This window comes from Coregonus lavaretus (assembly GCF_964263955.1).
Source record: "Coregonus lavaretus genome assembly, chromosome: 21".
NCBI lineage: Eukaryota > Metazoa > Chordata > Actinopteri > Salmoniformes > Salmonidae > Coregonus > Coregonus lavaretus.
In genome coordinates, this window is record NC_140008.1 from 22,151,547 (window position 1) to 22,171,302 (window position 19,756).

A 19,756-nucleotide genomic window follows, 5' to 3' on the forward strand; every position below is an offset into this window, starting at 1 on the left:
TACAATGTGATTTTCTGGATTTTTTTTCTCATTTTGTCTGTCATAGTTGACGTGTACCTATGATGAAAATTACAGGCCTCTCTCATCTTTTTAAGTGGGAGAACATGCACAATTGGTGGCTGACTAATACTTTTTTCCTCCACTGTAGTTAGTTAAATAGTTAACCAATAGCTTCCCGGACTATCTGCATTGACCCTTTTGCACTAACTATTTTGACTCATCACATACGTTGCTGCTACTGTTTATTATCTATGCTGTTGCCTAGTCACTTTATCCCTACCTATATGTACATACCTACCTCAATTACCTCGTACCCCTGCACATCAACTCGGTACTGGTACCCGTGTATATAGCCAAGTTATCATTACTCCTTGTATATATACTCCTCGTGTTTTTATTTTTCTATTATTTCTCTTTTTTTTCTTTCTGTATTGTTGGGAAGGACCCGTGAGTAAGCATTTCACTGTTAGTCTACACCTGTTGTTTACGAAGCATGTGACAAATAACATTTTATTTGAAGTTACAGCATCAATCACAGGCTTTACAGACTTTTTGATATACACAAGATAAATAAATAAATAATCAAATAAATAAACAAAGAAGTGAATGATTCCCTGTAAATAAGGGTGGCTGGCAGTGAGTTGTCTACAGTGTGACAGAGTGATACCAGGCAGGCATGGCCATAGCTACACAGAGCTGAGCCACACACAGACACCTCACCCTCCTGACACTAGAGGGCACTTAGGCTACACATAATATCTCCTCTCATCTCAGGCAATCTGGGCACTGCACAGTACACTTTCTGACTGTAGGCTGAGGCTTCACACCACTCTGGTTTTCTGCCTCTTCTCTATCCCATGGATCTGAGCTGTGTCTCCTCTTTTCCAACAAATGTTGTTAAGGTGGTTAAATACAAGGTAATCTGAAGGAAAACTTGAGTCTATAGAAAATGTCAATTTAACCCTGAATCCCTTTGGCTTGTACAAAACACTGTGCGATTAACAGGCCTGCTGTATTCTATTCTTCATCACAATAAAAGCAGAACATACATGCTCTCTACCTCTTTTGTAAACAAAATCAATGTGGCAGGTGCCGCCTCCCCACTGTCACTATGTATCTGTCGGAACATGAGAGCAAGGCCGCGTGATAGGGGCTGACCTGACTCATCCACACCTCAGCCCTGCACTGCCTGCCAATCGAGCCAGGCCTCCAATAATGATGACTCCTGGAATAATTAAGAAATCAATAGGCTCTCGTCTGGCCCTAAATGAGAGGTTGTTACTATAGGGGCAGGCAGCATGTGGATAAACGCTAGGGGATGGAGCGCCACTACAATAGCCTGACATTATCACCCTCAGCCCTCATTACTGGGCTCTACAGATGCCTGTTCTGTTGCCTGGTGTACAGACATCACTGGCCCAGACAACTGTACAGGGCTGGCTTTTGTCTACTCAGGAGCAGCATTGATTTGGAGAATCAGACCTTTTGTAGTCTGGGGTATCTCCCTTAAGAGGACACAAATGCAATCTGCCCACAGTGCCCAATCTCTGCGCACAGGCCGGGCTCTCAAGAAGAAATCGGATTCTGTTTGTGACGTGTTTTGGTGTCCACAAATACAGAAAACACTGTTGGTGTTTGAACACTGGTTTGCTGGCTCAATGACACAAGCCTTTCAATACACGAGGCAACAAGAAAACAATCTACAGAGGACTCTGTCACACACCTTCCTGGGACAGAACCTCACACTCAATATCCCTTTAAACCAATCTATCTATGCTGCAGCCTGCATCCCATGAGTCCCAGGCACCACAACACCACAATTCCCTGTGCTCCTGTTGCCTAACTTCTTCATGGATGGACAGGATGTATTGATTGAACTATCAATCAACTCTGACATCAATACAGCATGATTGCTATGGGATGTGAAGCTCAGAAGTTTGGGGAAGTTAGTGGAGGGAGGGAGAGATGGAGGAAACATCAGTGAGGTACACATGTTGTGTTCTCAATCTCTGTCTCTCCCTCTGATGCCTCCTCTCCTCTCCCCTAACAGCCAGCGGGAGAGGCAGGGGAGGTTGAGGGGTGGGGGTTGGCCACCTGGGGCCCCTAATGAGGACATTGAGAGAGAAGGATACAGGTGTCCTCTGTGTAGGGAACAGGCGCCGTGCTCCCTGCTGCCATGTAGCTGTAGAAGGACACCTCCAGGGTGTAGCAGTAGGACATGTCATCCAGTAGGCCGCCCAGGAAGCGCCTCCCGGTGCCAGCTTTCACCACGTCATGGTTAAATGACGTGTTGGACTGTGGGGGTGAAACACACTGTTAATACAGAGTGCATTCTACTATACCAACATTATAAATCAAATAAGATTTGATTAGTCAGAAAAGTGACAAAGTATATGTTGTAGCCAGATGTGGGATCTTAATTTGATCACCCTGTTGCAGGAGAACATTCCTGCAATGCAATGTATTTGAGGTTTAAAAAAGCTTCTGAAGTTTGTAATTTCCACTTTTCCCTTACGAAAAATGTATCAACCCCTACAAAAATGCCCATTAATTATAATCTACATAATAATTCACATTTCTTGTTGCTGCAGGATTATTTACCTGCTGTAGCAAACTGCCTCAAATTAAGATCTGTAGAAGTGTGTTGGTGAATTTCAATGCTTCATTCTAACAATGCCTATACAACTCATTGCAGTCTTGTTGTTATGCATATTAACATGGATTTTAAGTCAGCTTCAGTGTTATACATGATTCAGTCAATTTAGGCTGTTTCCATTTCCCTCTAGTCCACTCAACTTCAATGGAATTTGACCCCTGTAACTTAAATGCAGGCTTCCACTCCTGGCAGAACTTATTGAGTTCTATGACTATGTGCTTTGGGCAGTGCTGAATGGGCAGGAAAAAAATAGAGCACAGTAAGGGACATGACTTATGGCCAGCTGTCACCGCTATTGTACACACCCCAACGGAATACACACACACACGCACACACACGCACACATGCAGGCACACAAACTGCAGTATACACTCGCCAAAGGTTAGCTCTTTATTAAAACAGCATAATAAATAACTGGTGGACAATTCGTTATGTATGGTGGGTGGCTAAAATCATTTTGGCTGTTGAAAGACTTTCCTTGTGTACTGGTGAAGAAAGTCTATGAGAGCTGTGAATGTGTCGCTGCACAGAAAAGGTTATTCTTCTGGCTATATGTAACTGGCACTGCTGCAAAATGTCACTTTGGCTGAGTGCTGAAGGTCAGTGTGGCTGGGAGGAGGAGGGAAACAGACTTCTCAAATATAAAGCTTCCACACCCAGCTGTATGATAGATCTCAGTTAACCTTGAGGTTCATACAGTCACTACCGTAGCATAGACAACTAGCTAATATGTGGTCTGTATTTCCTGTGGAACATACGTGAGATGAGTAGGGTTAGGATTGATATGGCCTGACCAGGGAAATCTCTTGGCCCTGCAGTACTTGTAAAGTTTACCCTGGTATGATTGATGTGAGGAACTTACGAAGGAGAAGTCTGGGGCGTTTTGGCAGAGGAGACGAGGGAACACGGCCTGTCTCTGGACTCTCTCCTCCTCCTCAAACACGTTCCCGTACATGAAGCCATTCATCATGGTGGAGTGGGCGTGCACGTCAATGTAGAACTCCAGACCCATCTTCTGTAAAGGCCACAGAGACAGACAGACAGACAGACAGAGAGAGAGAGTGAGAGAGTGAGAGAGAGAGAGAGAGAGAGAGAGAGAGAGAGAGAGAGAGAGAGAGAGAGAGAGAGAGAGAGAGAGAGAGAGAGAGAGAGAGAGAGAGAGAGAGAGAGAGAGAGAGAGAGAGAGAGAGAGAGAGAGAGAGAGAGAGAGAGAGAGAGAGAGAGAAAGGGGCCCAGGGCAGTGGTGTCACAAATAGAGTGCTAACCTGCCGAATATACACCATTTACACATTTCATAGCCATTGCCATTTCCATCAAAATGTAAAGTTCTTGATTTTACTGAGACTCCTTGCCTACACTGTTTTCATATGCCCACAGCATGGATTCAACCGAGCACTAAACAACAACTAAGCTGTGTAACACAAATGCTTTGGTTGGCTGTGGAGGGCAGCTTCCTGGGGAGGGCAGCGGGAAGAGGCGGCATGGGAGTGCCATCTGAAAGACGACTCTCAGAGGTGGCAGAGCAGCAGAGGAGAAAGCACAGAGGAGATGACACACCTCCCACAGCGACAGAGAGAGAGAGTGAGATGGAGAGGGGGGGGGGGGGGGGGGGGGTAGAATGATAGGATACAAGTCCTATTTTTATCCCCAGTAGAGCCCAGGGACAGAGCTAAAGAGAGGAGTGCCCAGGAGACGGGCTTGGTGGCCCCACACAGAGGAGATATGGAGACTGGCTGGGGGTGACCTCTCCAGATACAGCTGCACAACAATACAACAGTCCAGCCCACACACAATCAGGCTTTACTCAGACTACCAGGTACTGTAGCTGCACTCCTTCCCACACAGCAATCTGAGGAGCTGAGAGGAATACACTATGAGAACCAGCTGCCACACACTCAAGGACACACACACACACACCGCTACAGCGCCCCTCAGATCACATCTGCGTCAGTACACACCCCTCATAATTAATCCTGGCTTTATTTCAAAAGTTTGGCTTTAAAAGACAGAGATAAAAGCAGTGCAATATGGTGATAGACATTCTTCTAGGGACAGTCTTGTGAAAATCTCCTCAGTTAACAAGGCTGCACAGCAGGGGTGACACAGTGGGGAATAATAGTTCAGTTTCATGTTAGAGAATTGTAGAATGAAATTCCAAGCCAATCCCATGCTACTGTGGCCAGTGTATAAAGCTCTCTCTCTCTAGCCGTGGACACGGTGAAGCAGGTTTAATGAGCCCTCTCTCACTCTCACTCCCCCTGACCCCTCATTCTCCAGGTCAGCCCAGCACAGCCTCCTTTCCCTCCCTATCTCTCTCTCCTTCTCCTCTCATTACACATTCCAGACCGTATCTCAGTTCCCGGGGGTCGTCAGGCGGAAGGGAGGGATGGAGAAGGAGAGGGAGAAGAGGAAAAGGAAGGGGGGGGGGGGCGATGCGATGCTTGAAATTCTGCTCACAGCCAAAGCAATTTCCTGGCGAGCGCGGTGCTGTCAGCTGCTCTGATGGCTGGCTGTGAAATATTGTGGCTGGGAGTGGGCCGGCAGCAGGCTCTGGCAGGCTGATGGATGGAGCCCGAGAGGAAGAGCGGGAAACAACAAAAAAACAGAAAAAGAAAGCAAAACACAGCCGCCATTAAGGCAGCTCCATCAGGCAGTTGAAGGAGTTCCCACTTCCCAGGGTCTGCTAGAGGCAGAAAGCCCTCTAATCGGCAGCGCTCACCCAGGTAAAGGGAGGAGGGTGGAGGGTGTTGGGACTTCGGAACCACCCAGTGGGATTTTTTACACAGACGTAAAACGACCCTTCCCCTTGTTAAAGTACAGCTCAAATGATGGAGTATTGTATGTAATGGCACCATTTGCTCGATGAGTTGGCTTGACTGCTTTTCTCTGTTAACAATGTAATTAAAAATCTAAATTAAATGTTCGTACAGCGTTGGGTCGCTTAAATGGCCGCGATCCAGTGGTTTGCTCCAGAATTATATAAAAGATTCAAGCTGGGAAGCCAAAGTGAATCACCAACAGCATCTCCCAGTCTCCAAACAAGGAATCACTCTGGACCCTAAGTGGTGATTCCCCCTAATATCTCAAGGACAATGGAAGTACAATGATACAGTGAAGTTCAATCCAGCCCACAATGTCAACTGAGAGCTAGCATAACAGTCTCCTAATGTGCTGTCAATCACAGGCAGACAGGACTGTGTGGCTGGAGCAGTGATTGATTGTTTAATTACCAACCCACTTTGACCTAGAGAATTGTTCATTTGAAATTGTAATCAAGCAATTAGAGGCAATTAAGAAACGTAGAGAATGAAAGTCAACAGACAATCTGAGTGTAGAGGCTTTACAAATTACACCTCTCATAGAGAGAGCGAGAGAAAGAGAGAGGGAGAGAGGGAGAGAGGGAGAGAGAACGGCTTGTTAGACAGCAGCTCCCTACAACTCAATAGAAGGACTTGGGCACAATTTCATCAGAACTGGGGTTTCTGCAGTTTAGTTCAATGCGGAAGGTCAAATGAATTTAGTCAGACAAGTACTTATCTGCTGCATATTAATTAGTCTGGGCCATAAACGGTTCGCTTATCTTAACACAATTTTTTTGTTGCTGATTTAAGCAGGATTACAGATTAGAGGCAGATTCTCTTACAAAGCCCTTAGCATCAGCAATACCTTTAGAAGAAACCCTAGCTGCGTTCAGTGGAACTTACTTCATAAAACTTTTAACATATAGCTGAACATGCTCAAATGATACTCCAACATCCAGGGCGTGTAGAGTGTTTATAAATGTAGACTAAAACCTATAAGTATCCCTGTATGACTGGGGAGCAGAGTTATGAGTGATACATTTACATTTACATTTGAGTCATTTAGCAGACGCTCTTATCCAGAGCGACTTACAGTTAGTGAGTGCATACATTTTCACACTGATACAGTGTGGTCGGTGCGGTGGGTGGGTCCAGATGTGCTACAGAGAGAGAACAGACGTGACAGCGCTCAAACCTGTAAGCCCCTCATTCTCTCTCTGCCACAGACTAATTGATGGACGTATTTGTTCCTTTTTAACACAGAGGTGACTTGTAATCAAGCTGAACGGGCACTCAGACAGCCCTCTGCAACAGGGCTGTTAGTGCTTCGTAAGCAGCTGCATCTGTCTGGAAGCCCCGTGTGCCAGGAAAAGCAGCAAAGAGCTGGCCACAGTCAATGTCTGTTACTCCATCTATCCACCTCCCAACCTCTCACACACCCTGTTTGGTGGATCTATGCATCTTTAGCACAAACAGCACAAAACTAGAGAGAAACCCCAAATGGGTTCCTCTGCGGTGCTATTTTCTTGTTCTTTGCCTGTGAGAGCCAGACAGTTCTGCTTCAAACTGGAGTAGGCGGTTGAGGAAGTGAAAAGGGGGAGTAATGATGTGGACAAATTGGCCGTAAATCTCAGAAATGGATAAGAAATGGGCCGATGACACCAGAGGACATCTCAACAGACATACGAAAATAGCATTTTCCCCAAGCGCCCTGAATACAGCAGACAATGGCTCCCCACAGAAAATAAATACAATAAAGTACAGCCAGAAGGAGGAGGGGTGATTTTCAAGGTGCAGTATTCATCTAACAGGCATGACAGGACCAAATACATTTGTTTCAGATAGAAAATGTATTTTGTAATATTAAAAAGGTCAGAAATTAACCATAGCAATACTGGCCCTTTTGTCATCCTTAACAAATTATCTGTCAGATTGGTGGGGATACATTCACTATGATGAATGTTCTGAGTAATCAGCCAATCAAAAATAATGATTAGGAGATGGGTCCATTTGTTTCTTCACTCTTTTCCACCAAGGAACTTGGGAACAGATATATTTTCTTGCATCACTGACTCTATGCCATTTCTGCTTTTGACCAATGCTCAGCTGTGGATGTGAAATGACAGGATTTTATATAACTGTTCAAATGTCCTTACATTCAGATGGTTTCAGAGCTAATATAAGGATGTAAGGTGACAGCTTCTAGGTTTTCTAAGAAGCAACTGAAATCTGTATTTAATGAAAATAAATCTTTGTCAATCAAGCTTAGATAAATGGCTTTTTAGAGATTATCAAAAAAGGAGGGATCTTTCTCTAATGATAGAGAGATACAATTATACATTTTCCAAAATAAAAAACAAGACTTCTACATTACTAAAAGGGATTAAATAAATGCTTTTGCAGTCTGACTGTCACTGAGCCCTTTCCTAAAGCTAGAGAAATGGCTTTGGTTTGACATTCTTCAAGAGTCAAATGGCCAGTGACAGCTTGGAATCCTCTGCGTCTGCTACCATCTGCCAGCTAGAGGGAAGCGGACAAATAAAGAGTAGCATGTTAGCCCGGCGCTGATCTCCTCCTGTTGTCCTCAGACCGTGGCCTTGTAGCCTCATTAGTGGATATGCACAGTGTGAGACAGCAGTGGATGGAGGGCCAGGCCCCTGGCCATAGAGCTGGCACTGGGACTGGCATGTGGGAGCCCCAGATGTGAGTGCTGTGTCTGATGTTATTAGCTGGAGAGAGGCAGCCCAGGTCTCTCCTCTGACAGGGCCAGTCGGCCACAGCCAGGCCTGGGGATGGGATGGAGAGAGTGGTGCTGATGTGATGTGGGCACATGGCCTTGGTTGGGATTGTACTATATGGATGAATGTAGTGCTGAGGGTGCTGGGGGGTTCAGAGACTGAGGTGGTGAAGGGGTGAAGAGCTTAATGAGAGTTCTCCTTCCAACCACTGGATCAGCCAGTGGAATCATAATTACACATGTGGGTAGCAGGCAGGCAGAGGTTCTCTCTCTCAGCCCGTAGCTCTGCACTGAGCTACATGTGCATGTTCTCTATCAGAGTTAGAGTGCATTGGAGGGAGACTGAGGGAAAACAATGTATGTGTGTGAGTATGAGAGTGAATGCAAATGGTGTTGTGTGTTTGTGTCTGAGAAAGAAAGTCAGAGAGAGAGAGAGAGAGAGAGAGAGAGAGAGAGAGAGAGAGAGAGAGAGAGAGAGAGAGAGAGAGAGAGAGAGAACCTACAGAATGTACTTTTGTGTGGTGTGTGTTTGGATGTGAGTGTGTGTGTGTGTGTGTGTAGTTTGCAGAAGTGTGAGGGACATGAGTGGATCACTCTGCCATGAAGGAGCCCATCGATCAGCATGTCAGCGCTGGGGGAAAAGGTTAAACTGAGGGGCGCACCCCTTTGCTCAGCAGAATGCCCTGGTCTTATCAGGATTAGAAAGTGTAAGAAATGGCAGACGATTCCCAGGACAGACTCTGACCTTCAGTAATCTAACAACCAGCGTTTTCACTTACAATTAACATGAAGGCAAAATAAAACACAAGGGCCCGGTCCTCTAAGAAAGAAAGTGCAAGCTGAATATAGAGTACACTATAGACACCGGCCCCTCAGTAATATCTAACGTCCCAGAGACCTACATGTTACAGGGAGCTGCTGAGTATCAATCCCACAGCACACCTTTCTTTAGTTCCACAGGATTGAACTAAGCACTAAACTGGAAATAGAGTTCAGAACATAGTTCAAACCTCAACTCAGGTGTTTTATATACTGAGTGTACAAAACATTAAGAACACCTTTCTAATATTGAGTTGCACCCTCTACCATACCCCATTCAAAGATACTTAAATATTTTGTCCCATTCACCCTCAATGGCACACATACACAATCCAAGTCTCAATTTTCTCAAGGCTTAAAAAAATCCTTATTTAACCTGTCTTCTCCCCTTCATCTACACTGATTGAAGTGGATTTAACAAATGACATCAATAAGGGATCATAGCTTTCCCCTGGATTCACCTGGTCAGTCTATGTAATGGAAAGAGCCGGTGTTCTTAATGGTTTGTCCACTCAGTGTAGAGCTAGTATCTACGTGGAATTTGAGCCCATTCTTGACTCTGAAACGGTTGTATGTTGTGTGCTGCAGGGTGAAGAATACACAGCTGTATAAAGTGTGTAAGCAGGTTGGAGATTGGGACTCACTGGGTCTTGGCTGAGCTGGACTATGAGCTGTTTGACGGCGTGGAGGGTGGGGTGGACCCAGGGGGACGGCTCCTGCCAGTGACGGTTCAGGTCAAAACCCATCAGAGAACACCTGGAAATGACCACACACACATGAGTTGAATATTTTCAGATACCTACAACAATAATGTTGTGGCTCTATGTGTTTATATATAATCAATTCAATCAACAATCAATATTTTCTTTCAGATTTTAACTGAACAGTCAATTAGCTTTAACGACCCGATTGTTCTACAAGAACCAATCCGCACATACACTACATGGCCAAAAGTATGTGGGCACGCCTTCAAATTAGTGAATTTGTCCATTTCAGCCACACCCATTGCTGACAGGTTTATAAAATTGAGCACACAGCCATGCAATCTCCATGGACAAACATAGGCAGTAGAATGGCCCATTATGAAGAGCTCAGTGACTTTCAACATGGCACCGTCATAGGATGCCACCTTTCCAACAAGTCAGTTAGACAAATGTCTGCCCTTCTAGAGCTGCCCCGGTCAACTGTAAGTGCTGTTATTGTGAAGTGGAAACGACTAGAAGCAACAACGGCTCAGCCGCGAAGTGGTAGACCACACAAGCTCACAGAATGGGACCGCTGAGTGCTGAAGCACGTAGTGTGTGAAAATCGTCTGTCCTCGGTTGCAACACTCACCCACCGAGTTCCAAACTGCCTCTGGAAGCAACGTCAGCACAATAACTGTTTGTCAGCACAATAACTGTTTGTTGGGAGCTTCATGAAATGGGTTTCCATGGCAGAGCAGCCGCACACAAGTCTAAGATCACCATGCGCAAAGCCAAGCGTTGGCTGGAGTGGTATAAAGCTCGCCGCCATTGGACTCTGGAGCAGTGGAAACGGGTTCTCTGGAGTGATGAATCGCGCTTCACGATCTGGCAGTCTGACGGACAAGGCCTAATCGCTCAACATCAGTGGCCGACCTCACTAATGTTCTTGTGGTGTAATGGAAGCAAGTGCCCGCAGCAATGTTCCAACATCTAGTGGAAAGTCTTCCCAGAAGAGTGGAGCCTGTTATAGCAGCAAAGGGGGACCAACTCCATATTAATGCCCATGATTTTGGAATGAGATGTTCGACGAGCAGGTGTCCACATACTTTTGGCAATGTAGTGTAGCTAATACTAAAGGCCCGGATGTATTTCTCCAGAAAGTTATTGGACTCCAGTCAAAAAGCAGCTGATGCCAGGACCTCTAGTCAGAGTGGCTGTGGAAGAAAGGACTCTGGGCTATTCAGCTGCTGCTGCTCAGTATCCATGACTTTCACGGGGGCCTGTCTGTGTGTCAATGTCACTGTGCATGCCTGAGATACTAATCTGTGGTCAGCAGTGATTGATTCTGTTCCCTGCATGCATCTGTTCGATCCCCCTCCAGATGCAGTGTGCTGCTGAGCACTCAGAAAGGCCAAATTGGCTTCATTGGTAAGGGCAGAAAGAGACGCTCTAATTCACATCATATTTAATATGGAGTTAATAATAATAATACATGGGACTTACAGTTGAAGTCAGACGTTTACATACACCTTAGCCAAATACATTTCAACTCAGTTTTTCACAATTCCTGACATTTAATCCTAGTAATAAATCCGTGTTTTAGGTCAGTTAGGATCACCACTTTATTTTAAGAATGTGAACTGTCAGAATCATAGTAGAGAGAATTATTTATTTCAGCTTTTATTTATTTCATCACATTCCCAGTGGGTCAGAAGTTTACATACACTCAATTAGTATTTGGTAGCATTGCCTTTAAATTGTTTAACTTGGGTCAAACGTTTCGGGTAGCCTTCCACAAGCTTCCCACAATAAGTTGGGTGAATTTTGGCCCATTCCTCCTGACAGAGCTGGTGTAACAGGGTCAGGTTTGTAGGCCTCCTTGCTCGCACACACTTTTTCAGTTCTGCCCACAAATGTTCTATAGGATTGAGGTCAGGGCTTTGTGATGGCCACTCCAATACCTTGACTTTGTTGTCCTTAAGCCATTTTGCCACAACTTTGGAAGTAAGTATGCTTGGGGTCATTGTCAATTTGGAAGACTCATTTGCGACCAAGCTTTAACTTGCTGACTGATGTCTTGAGATGTTGCTTCAATATATCCACATAATTTTCCTTCCTCATGATGCCATCTATTTTGTGAAGTGCACCAGTCCCTCCTGCAGCAAAGCACCCCCACAGCATGATGCTGCCACCCCCGTGCTTCACGGTTGGGATGGTGTTCTTCGGCTTGCAAGCCATCCCCCTTTTTCCTCCAAACATAACGATGGTCATTATGGCCAAACAGTTCTATTTTTGTTTCATCAGACCAGAGGACATTTCTCCAAAAAGTACGATCTTTGTCCCCTTGTGCAGTTGCAAACCGTAGTCTGTCTTTTTTATGGCGGTTTTGGAGCAGTGGCTTCTTCCTTGCTGAGCGGCCTTTCAGGTTATGTCGATATAGGACTCGTTTTACTGTGGACATAGATACTTTTGTACCTGTTTCCTCCAGCATCTTCACAAGGTCCTTTGCTGTTGTCACTTTTCGCACCAAAGTACGTTCATCTCTAGGAGACAGAACGCATCTCCTTCCTGTGCGGTATGATGGCTGCGTGGTCCCATGGTGTTTATACTTTCATACTATTGTTTGTACAGATGAACGTGGTACATTCAGGCGTTGGGAAATTGCTCCCAAGGATGAACCAGACTTGTGGAGGTCTACCATCTTTTTTCTGAGGTCTTGGCTGATTTCTTTTGATTTTCCCATGATGTCAAGCAAAGAGGCACTGAGTTTGAAGGTAGGCCTTGAAATACATCCACAGGTATACCTCCAATTGACTCAAATGATGTCAATTAGCCTATCAGAAGCTTCTAAAGCCATGACATAATTTTCTGGAATTTTCCAAGCTGTTTAAAGGCACAGTCAACTTAGTGTATGTAAACTTCTGACCCACTGGAATTGTGATACAGTGAATTGTAAGTGAAATAATCTGTCTGTGAACAATTATTGGAAAAATTACTTGTGTCATGCACAAAGTAGATGTCCTAACCGACTTCCCAAAACTATAGTTTGTTAACAAGAAATTTGTGGAGTGGTTGAAAAACGAGTTTTAATGACTCCAACCTCAGTGTATGTAAACTTCCGACTTCAACTGCATACAGCGCTTTCAAGAACCCAAAGTCGCTTTACAATTGTAGAAATGAAAAGAAAAACTAAAAAACAGGAGTCAAAACAAAACATCAAACTAAACAAAAACATGAAAAAAGAGAGAGGTGGGCTCAAAGAAGGGAAAGAGTGTGATGTATCAATTTATGGGGAGGGTTGGGATTTGGATATGAACCCAGTTTAGGGTAAGGGGTAGGGTAAGGGTTAAGTGCTGCTCATTATGGTGAAGAGAGGATTTTCTTAGTAGTGTATGTATTTGCTTGTATGTGTGTGTGTGTGTGGGGGGGGGGGCTTTTTCGGTCAGAAGGAGGATCTTGTAATCAATGCATTGGGAGACAGGAAGCCGGTGGAGTTCACGGAGGACAGGGGCGATGTGGTGCCAGGACTTAGTGTGGGTAAGGAGTCATTCTCTATTTCTCCCTCTGCCTCCAAAGCGCCATCCCTGGAATATGAACGGCTGGTTTTCCTATTCAGCTGTCTCTTTTCTCCTCTGTTGACAGTTCAACTCAATGTAATTGCTGCAATAGTCCAGGCTGTTGCAGGTACTCTAAATCAAATCACCTCTTATTCCCCACTGCTTGTTGTCAATCCAATCGTGTGCTCAAAGACACTCACACACACACACACCATTCAGCCAGGCCGACCGCATAATTTTTCAGAGTTGATGAAAACAACCTTTAAAACTGAAGGATTAGCAACAAAATGTGTCTAACCCAGTCATTGTCAGAGAGCACACTTGATCTGCAATAGACAGACTCAGTGCAGTGCGGGAGAGTGGCCACTAGATGGCAGCCACAAACACACGTTCAATGGCAGCACTATCATCTCAGCACATTTGTATTCCTCATGTCCACCCCATTAAGTAAAAGGCAATTATGGAGAGGGAAGTGGAAACGATGCCCATGGAGCCTGTGTCTCAACGCTAAACAAAGGCTGGAGCGTATGGCCTCAGAAAACACACACAGCCCAGTGTAGGAGACACAGTACTGCAGGGGCATACATATGGCATAGGCAATATATATCTTACACAAGAACAGAGATAGAAAGGTGTGTGTGTATGTGTGTGTGTGTGTGTGTGTGTGTCTTTGCGCGCACGATTGGATTGACAACAAGCAGTGGGGAATAAGAGGTGATTTGATTTAGAGTACCTGCAACAGCCTGGACTATTGCAGCAATTAAATTGAGTTGAACTGTCAACAGAGGAGAAAAGAGACAGCTGAATAGGAAAACCAGCCATTCATATTCCAGGTATGGCGCTTTGGAGGCAGTGGGAGAAATAGAAGATGAGAGGGCTGGCAGCCCAGCGAGCTATTCCCACACATGCATCTAGCGGCCCATAAATCATCTGGTAGGGGACCTACACAGTGGGCGTTACCAATCACATCATCACAGCATCTCTCTTTAGCACTAGCAACGTGCTGCAGTCTAGTCAGAAATTTCTATCGGAATCGATCAAACTTACAACTTTTCAGAGGTAGACCTCAAGCAACAGGATGGAAATTATTACAGCAGTAAATGTCATAAAACAACTGAACAGCTAATTTTGTCCATGAAGAAAAGGGGATTTTATATATTGAAGGTTGAGCTTACCTGTAGTTGCCTAAGTAGACCCCATCAGGGTTGAGCATGGGTACAATCTTAAAGATCACATGGTCACGCAGGATTAGGGCTACAGGGTGCTGGCTGACCAGGAAGTCAATCACTCCTAAAGCAACACAAAGGAGACTGTCAGGGTTATTAAACCCTCCTGATTCACTCTACTGTACGGCTGGAGATAATCATGCTCAAAGCTATTCTTTTTCATTCACACAAATATGCACACACACACACATCCTCACACACACTCCCAGTAAAATTGACTTTAAATGAAAACCCAAGGCCACAGTTAATTGAGTTTTGAGGAACAAAAAGAGGACAAAAGCATTATAAAAATCAGAGGGGAAATCTGAGACATCCTTCCAAAATCGATACAAATTGAATAGAGCTGACAGTGGGATAAAAACAGACAGCATAGAGGACCTGATTAGCCCGAAGGGCCTCAAACACTGAGTGAAGGAGATAATGCTATCTGCTACAGATGAGACACAGAGACAGCCAACAAGAGAGAGAGGGAGATGGAAATAGAGAGAGAGATAGAGAGAGAGATAGCATTGAGAGATGTCAACAGTGCCGGCCACTGAAAAGCCCTCCACAGCCCTGGACTGAAGCAGGATAATTGACAAGTAAATAAGAAGCAGAGAGGGCCGACAGCCAACACTGTGTACCCCTCCCTGCCTCCCTCCCTCCCTCACCCCATCCCTCCTACTCCAGCCGCCAGCCCCACTCTGTCCTGCTCGTTACCACTAATGGAGGCATAACAAGCTCTCTAATTGAGTCAATGTGGCAGGCAGGAGGAGAGAGAGAGCGTGGGATACAGGTACAGGCCACAGAGTGTGCCGTCTAATTGCTCGGACTTCCTGAAATGATTTCATGCACATCTGCGTGTCGGAGTAGGGGCTGTTCCTAAGTGGAGCTCAAAGTCACATTGAGCTACGTGCACTGTCTGCTCTCAGGACTATGGGGTGACCAAACACTACAACACAGACTGGGAGCTTTTCACTGTTTCTTACACTCTATTTTCAACAATGGGAAAGTAAAGAAGACCCAAGACAAGACATCTTATTAACTGTAACTCACTCTTTCTGCACTTCTGATGTCCTTTATGTTGAGGAGAGAAACCCTCCAGGAGTTCAGTTACTTGTCAATGAAACAAGTAGCTCTCACCTGAAGAGCCTATCTTAATAAAAGCATGAAAAATGCCAGACATGTTAAGGGAGGTATGAGTGGAAGCCAAGACTGTTTTTTAATAATCTGCTCCTTTTTCTACTTATTTCTCTGTAATTCTATGAGAACTTGATAAACTGATTGTGAGATGCTCCACCTGGGCTGTGTGTCTGTGTGTGTGTGTGTGTGTGTGTGTGTGTGTGTTTGTGTTTGTGTTTGTGTGTGTGTGTGTGCGCGCATGCGCATGCGTATGCGTATTAGGGAGGTGTGTAGAGCAGAGAGAGACCTACGTTGGCAGGTGGGTGGAAAGCAGAGATCTACCTTGCCAGACTGGTGGAGACAGAGACCTACCTTGGCAGATGGGTGGAGACAGAGACCTACCTTGCCAGACTGGTGGAGACAGAGACCTATCTTGGCAGATGGGTGAAGAGCACAGACCTACCTTGACAGATGGGTGGAGAGTAGAGACCTACCTTGACAGATGGGTGGAGACAGAGACCTACCTTGACAGATGGGTGGAGACAGAGACCTACCTGGACAGATGGGTGGAGACAGAGACCTACCTTGCCAGACTGGTGGAGACAGAGACCTATATTGGCAGATGGGTGAAGAGCACAGACCTACCTTGACAGATGGGTGGAGAGTAGAGACCTACCTTGACAGATGGGTGGAGACAGAGACCTACCTGGACAGATGGGTGGAGACAGAGACCTACCTTGACAGATGGGTGGAGACAGAGACCTACCTGGACAGATGGGTGGAGACAGAGACCTACCTGGACAGATGGGTGGAGACAGAGACCTACCTTGACAGATGAGTGGAGACAGAGACCTACCTTGACAGATGGGTGGAGACAGAGACCTACCTGGACAGATGAGTGGAGACAGAGACCTACCTTGACAGATGAAGGATGCAGGCGACTCCCCAGGGTGTACACGGGCTGTGAGGACAACAAGCTTCTTCTGCTTCTCTGGATTCTGTTGAGCTGGAGATGAAACACACCACACACGTTAGATGAGAATATGGTCAGGGACACTGGGGCCCTGCTGTCAGAATTAATTGGTCACTAAACACACACACTTCACAGGTATGTGGTGTAAATTAGCATTCAGGTCAATTCAGTGACTACTGCATGCTGGTGTAATAAGGAACATACAGTATCTGCAGACTGGGATGGAAATCAATTTTATTTAACATTGTTAAAAAGGGACATTGTGACCCAATGGAAATGATGTGACGTGTGCTAGTGAGGCTCCTCTAACTCATTTGTCCAAGGACAGGCTCTTTGTAATGCTGCAAATTAAATTCCATGTACAGTTTTCCCCACTAAAGATGCTATAATGACCTCCAGATCTATTTGGAGATATTCTGCTGGAGGTATGTTTTGACAATCTATATGATGTCCATGATAGACTGCCCAGTTTAATGCACCATAAATCAAATCTGCCTGCTATTTTCTCTCTGTGAAAGTGCCAGGCTGTAGGGGAAATGAGGAAGAATTGCATTCAGGCTAATAAAATCGGCTGGATGAATACCGGTGCTGCTGGACAAAAAGCTGTTAACATGCTGATCTGCCTCCACCTGCTGCGAGTCACGCTCATACCTATTCCTGCCTCCTCTGTTCTGGGTGGCGGACGGCGGTACAGGGCTCTGGCGCGGCAGCAGCCTTTGTTCATGTAGCACAATGTTCCCCTCGTTATCAACTACATGATGGGCTTTCCAAACACCAGGCTCTGCCTCTCATTTCCAAAGAGAGCAGGCAGGTTTCATTACCATCAACATGGTTACCTGCTGATTGGAGCGCTGGTATTCACCACACCCTGCATCCACAATGGCCCCCTCTACCTCACTACATATAGTTACACACCATACATTACCACATGCATGTCAAACCTTCCTTCGCTTTGTCTCTTATTCAATATGGATGACTATATTCCATATAGCAGGGATCATATTCAACTATATGAAAAATTGATATATCTCTGGGCATGCGGCCCAGTGGTCACAAAGAGGAAGGCGTGCGTTTGCATCTTCAGAGAGTCCAGTGGATGAATAAGTGATAGAGAGATGCCAAGCACAATGGAGGAGAGGATGGATTGACACCTTGGCTGGTATGGAGGAGGGGGTATCACTGGTGCCCAGGTCAACCCACAAATACTTCCCCTCACTCTCAGCCCGCGCATGAATGAATCATTAAATAAGCGCATGGATTATTCAGCACGCTCTTTGAATAATATATACATATATCATGGTCTGTAAAAACAAGCATGAATAGACCTAATACATTATGGCTCTTAATTTGGTCTCCAGAGGAGAGTCCCAGACCTGGGGAGATTTGAGGATGCTGCCGGGGAGGATAAAAGGGGACTGTGGCTAATGTTGTTAGGGTTGTGGGTTGGTGGGTGCGAATTGGAAATGTGTTTTTTGCATGTCCCAACTCCCCCTGAGACACCCTCGGAGATTGGGGTCATAGCCAGGGTCTGCTATTATCAATAGCGACCCTGGAGCAATTAGGGTTAAGTGCCTTGCTCAAGGGCACATCAACTGATTTTTCACCTTGTCAGCTCGATCTTTGTGTCACTCCCACATGAAATAATACTACAGTTTACTATAGAATACTACAGTACTTACTATAGAATTCTATAGTAAACTGTAGTATACAGTAGAATACTATACTTCACACTGTAGTAAAGCTTGATAATGTGTAGTACTTAACTATAATATAAATACTGTAGTAACCATTCTATAGTTAACTGTAAATACTACAGTATAATACAGTATACCACTTTGTCTGACTTTAGTCTGCAAAAACACTACAGTGAATACTATAGTATTTAAACCATAGTATAGTATAGTATTTTTTATGTGGGCTGGCCCAACGCTGGAGGGTTGTGAGATAGGCAGCAACTTCAGCTTGAGAGCAGGTATCACTGTCTGTGATAACAGACAGTTACTCTGCAGTTGAGACCACAACCAATCACTGTGGTTTGGAAAGATGGTTCTCTTGAGATGTTTCTAGCCACTGCTAAGAGAAAACCAGGCCTGCCCACATGAAAAAAGACTACAGTTTACTATAGAATACTACAGTCCTTAATATAGAATGATGTATTAAACTGTAGTATATTGTAGAATACTATACTACACACTGTTGAATACTTTGATAATGTGTAGTACTTACTATAACATGTTGTAGTATACTGTAGAACACTATAGTAAATACTACAGTATACTACAAACCACAAAAACACAACATTAAATACTACAGTAATGTTCGCAAAAACACTACAGTCCGCAAAAACACTACTGTAAATACTACAGTAATGTTCGTAAAAAACACTTTAAAAACTCTACAGTAATGACTATAGTATATAATACAGTATTTAATTTGCATATACCCTGCCCATTCCCCTCCCCCGTATCCCAATTTGTGCCACCCATAAGTAAGAAACCTACATGCCAAGTATAGACCATATAGTGTTCCCTACAGGTTATAGAAAATAGCAGAAGCGCTTAACTGTCCATTTAGACCTAAATCCTAGCTACCTACCTACAGGTTATGAAAAATTTGCTCTGAGTATTTTGTCCAGTAGGCTTCCTCAAGGACAAAGCCCCCACTGCTATAGTATGTCAAAGATAATAAAACAAAAACACTACAGTAAATACAACAGTATACTACAGTCTGCAAAAACACTACAGTAATTCCTATAGTATATAATACCGTTTTTTCTTACTATAGTATTTATACTATAGTAAACTGTAAATACTACACTATTTTTTCATGTGGGTGTTTAGAGAACCCAACATAAGCCTATAACTGTGTTGTTTGCTACAGTTGGTCCTCAGTGATACTAAAGATACACAAGTGTAAGATTCCATCTCACCATCTCAGAGTTTCTATAGACTACTATTTGTCAGGGCCAAATACTGTTGTGCCCACTGGAAGCAAACTGTACCAATGCACTTCAGCCAAGCTTGAAAACTGCCAAATGATTTTCACAGAACGCAGCTATCGGATGTCGACATTTCTCCACACGTTTGGAAGTGATTGTGTGCCTTATTGCTATGTACACAAACTTAATATCCTATTGATCCCCCCTGAGCTTCTGCTGAGCAGAGAAAATGCTAATTGGCAATTGGCTGCACACCCTTTCC

General features: G+C 44.7%; 1 protein-coding gene across 1 annotated transcript in view; it reads right to left on the reverse strand.

Annotated features, from left to right (window-relative positions):
• Positions 1 to 19,756, reverse strand: part of agbl4 (AGBL carboxypeptidase 4) — a gene marked incomplete at both ends in the record, with an annotated part of 483,778 nt that overhangs the window by 18,410 nt on the left and 445,612 nt on the right. Inside the window, 5 exons of the mRNA XM_084186220.1 lie at positions 2,133 to 2,295; positions 3,519 to 3,668; positions 9,658 to 9,769; positions 14,432 to 14,546; positions 16,500 to 16,589. Of these exons, the coding sequence (XP_084042346.1) occupies positions 2,133 to 2,295; positions 3,519 to 3,668; positions 9,658 to 9,769; positions 14,432 to 14,546; positions 16,500 to 16,589 (630 nt within the window). The remainder of the gene's footprint in view (positions 1 to 2,132; positions 2,296 to 3,518; positions 3,669 to 9,657; positions 9,770 to 14,431; positions 14,547 to 16,499; positions 16,590 to 19,756) is intronic.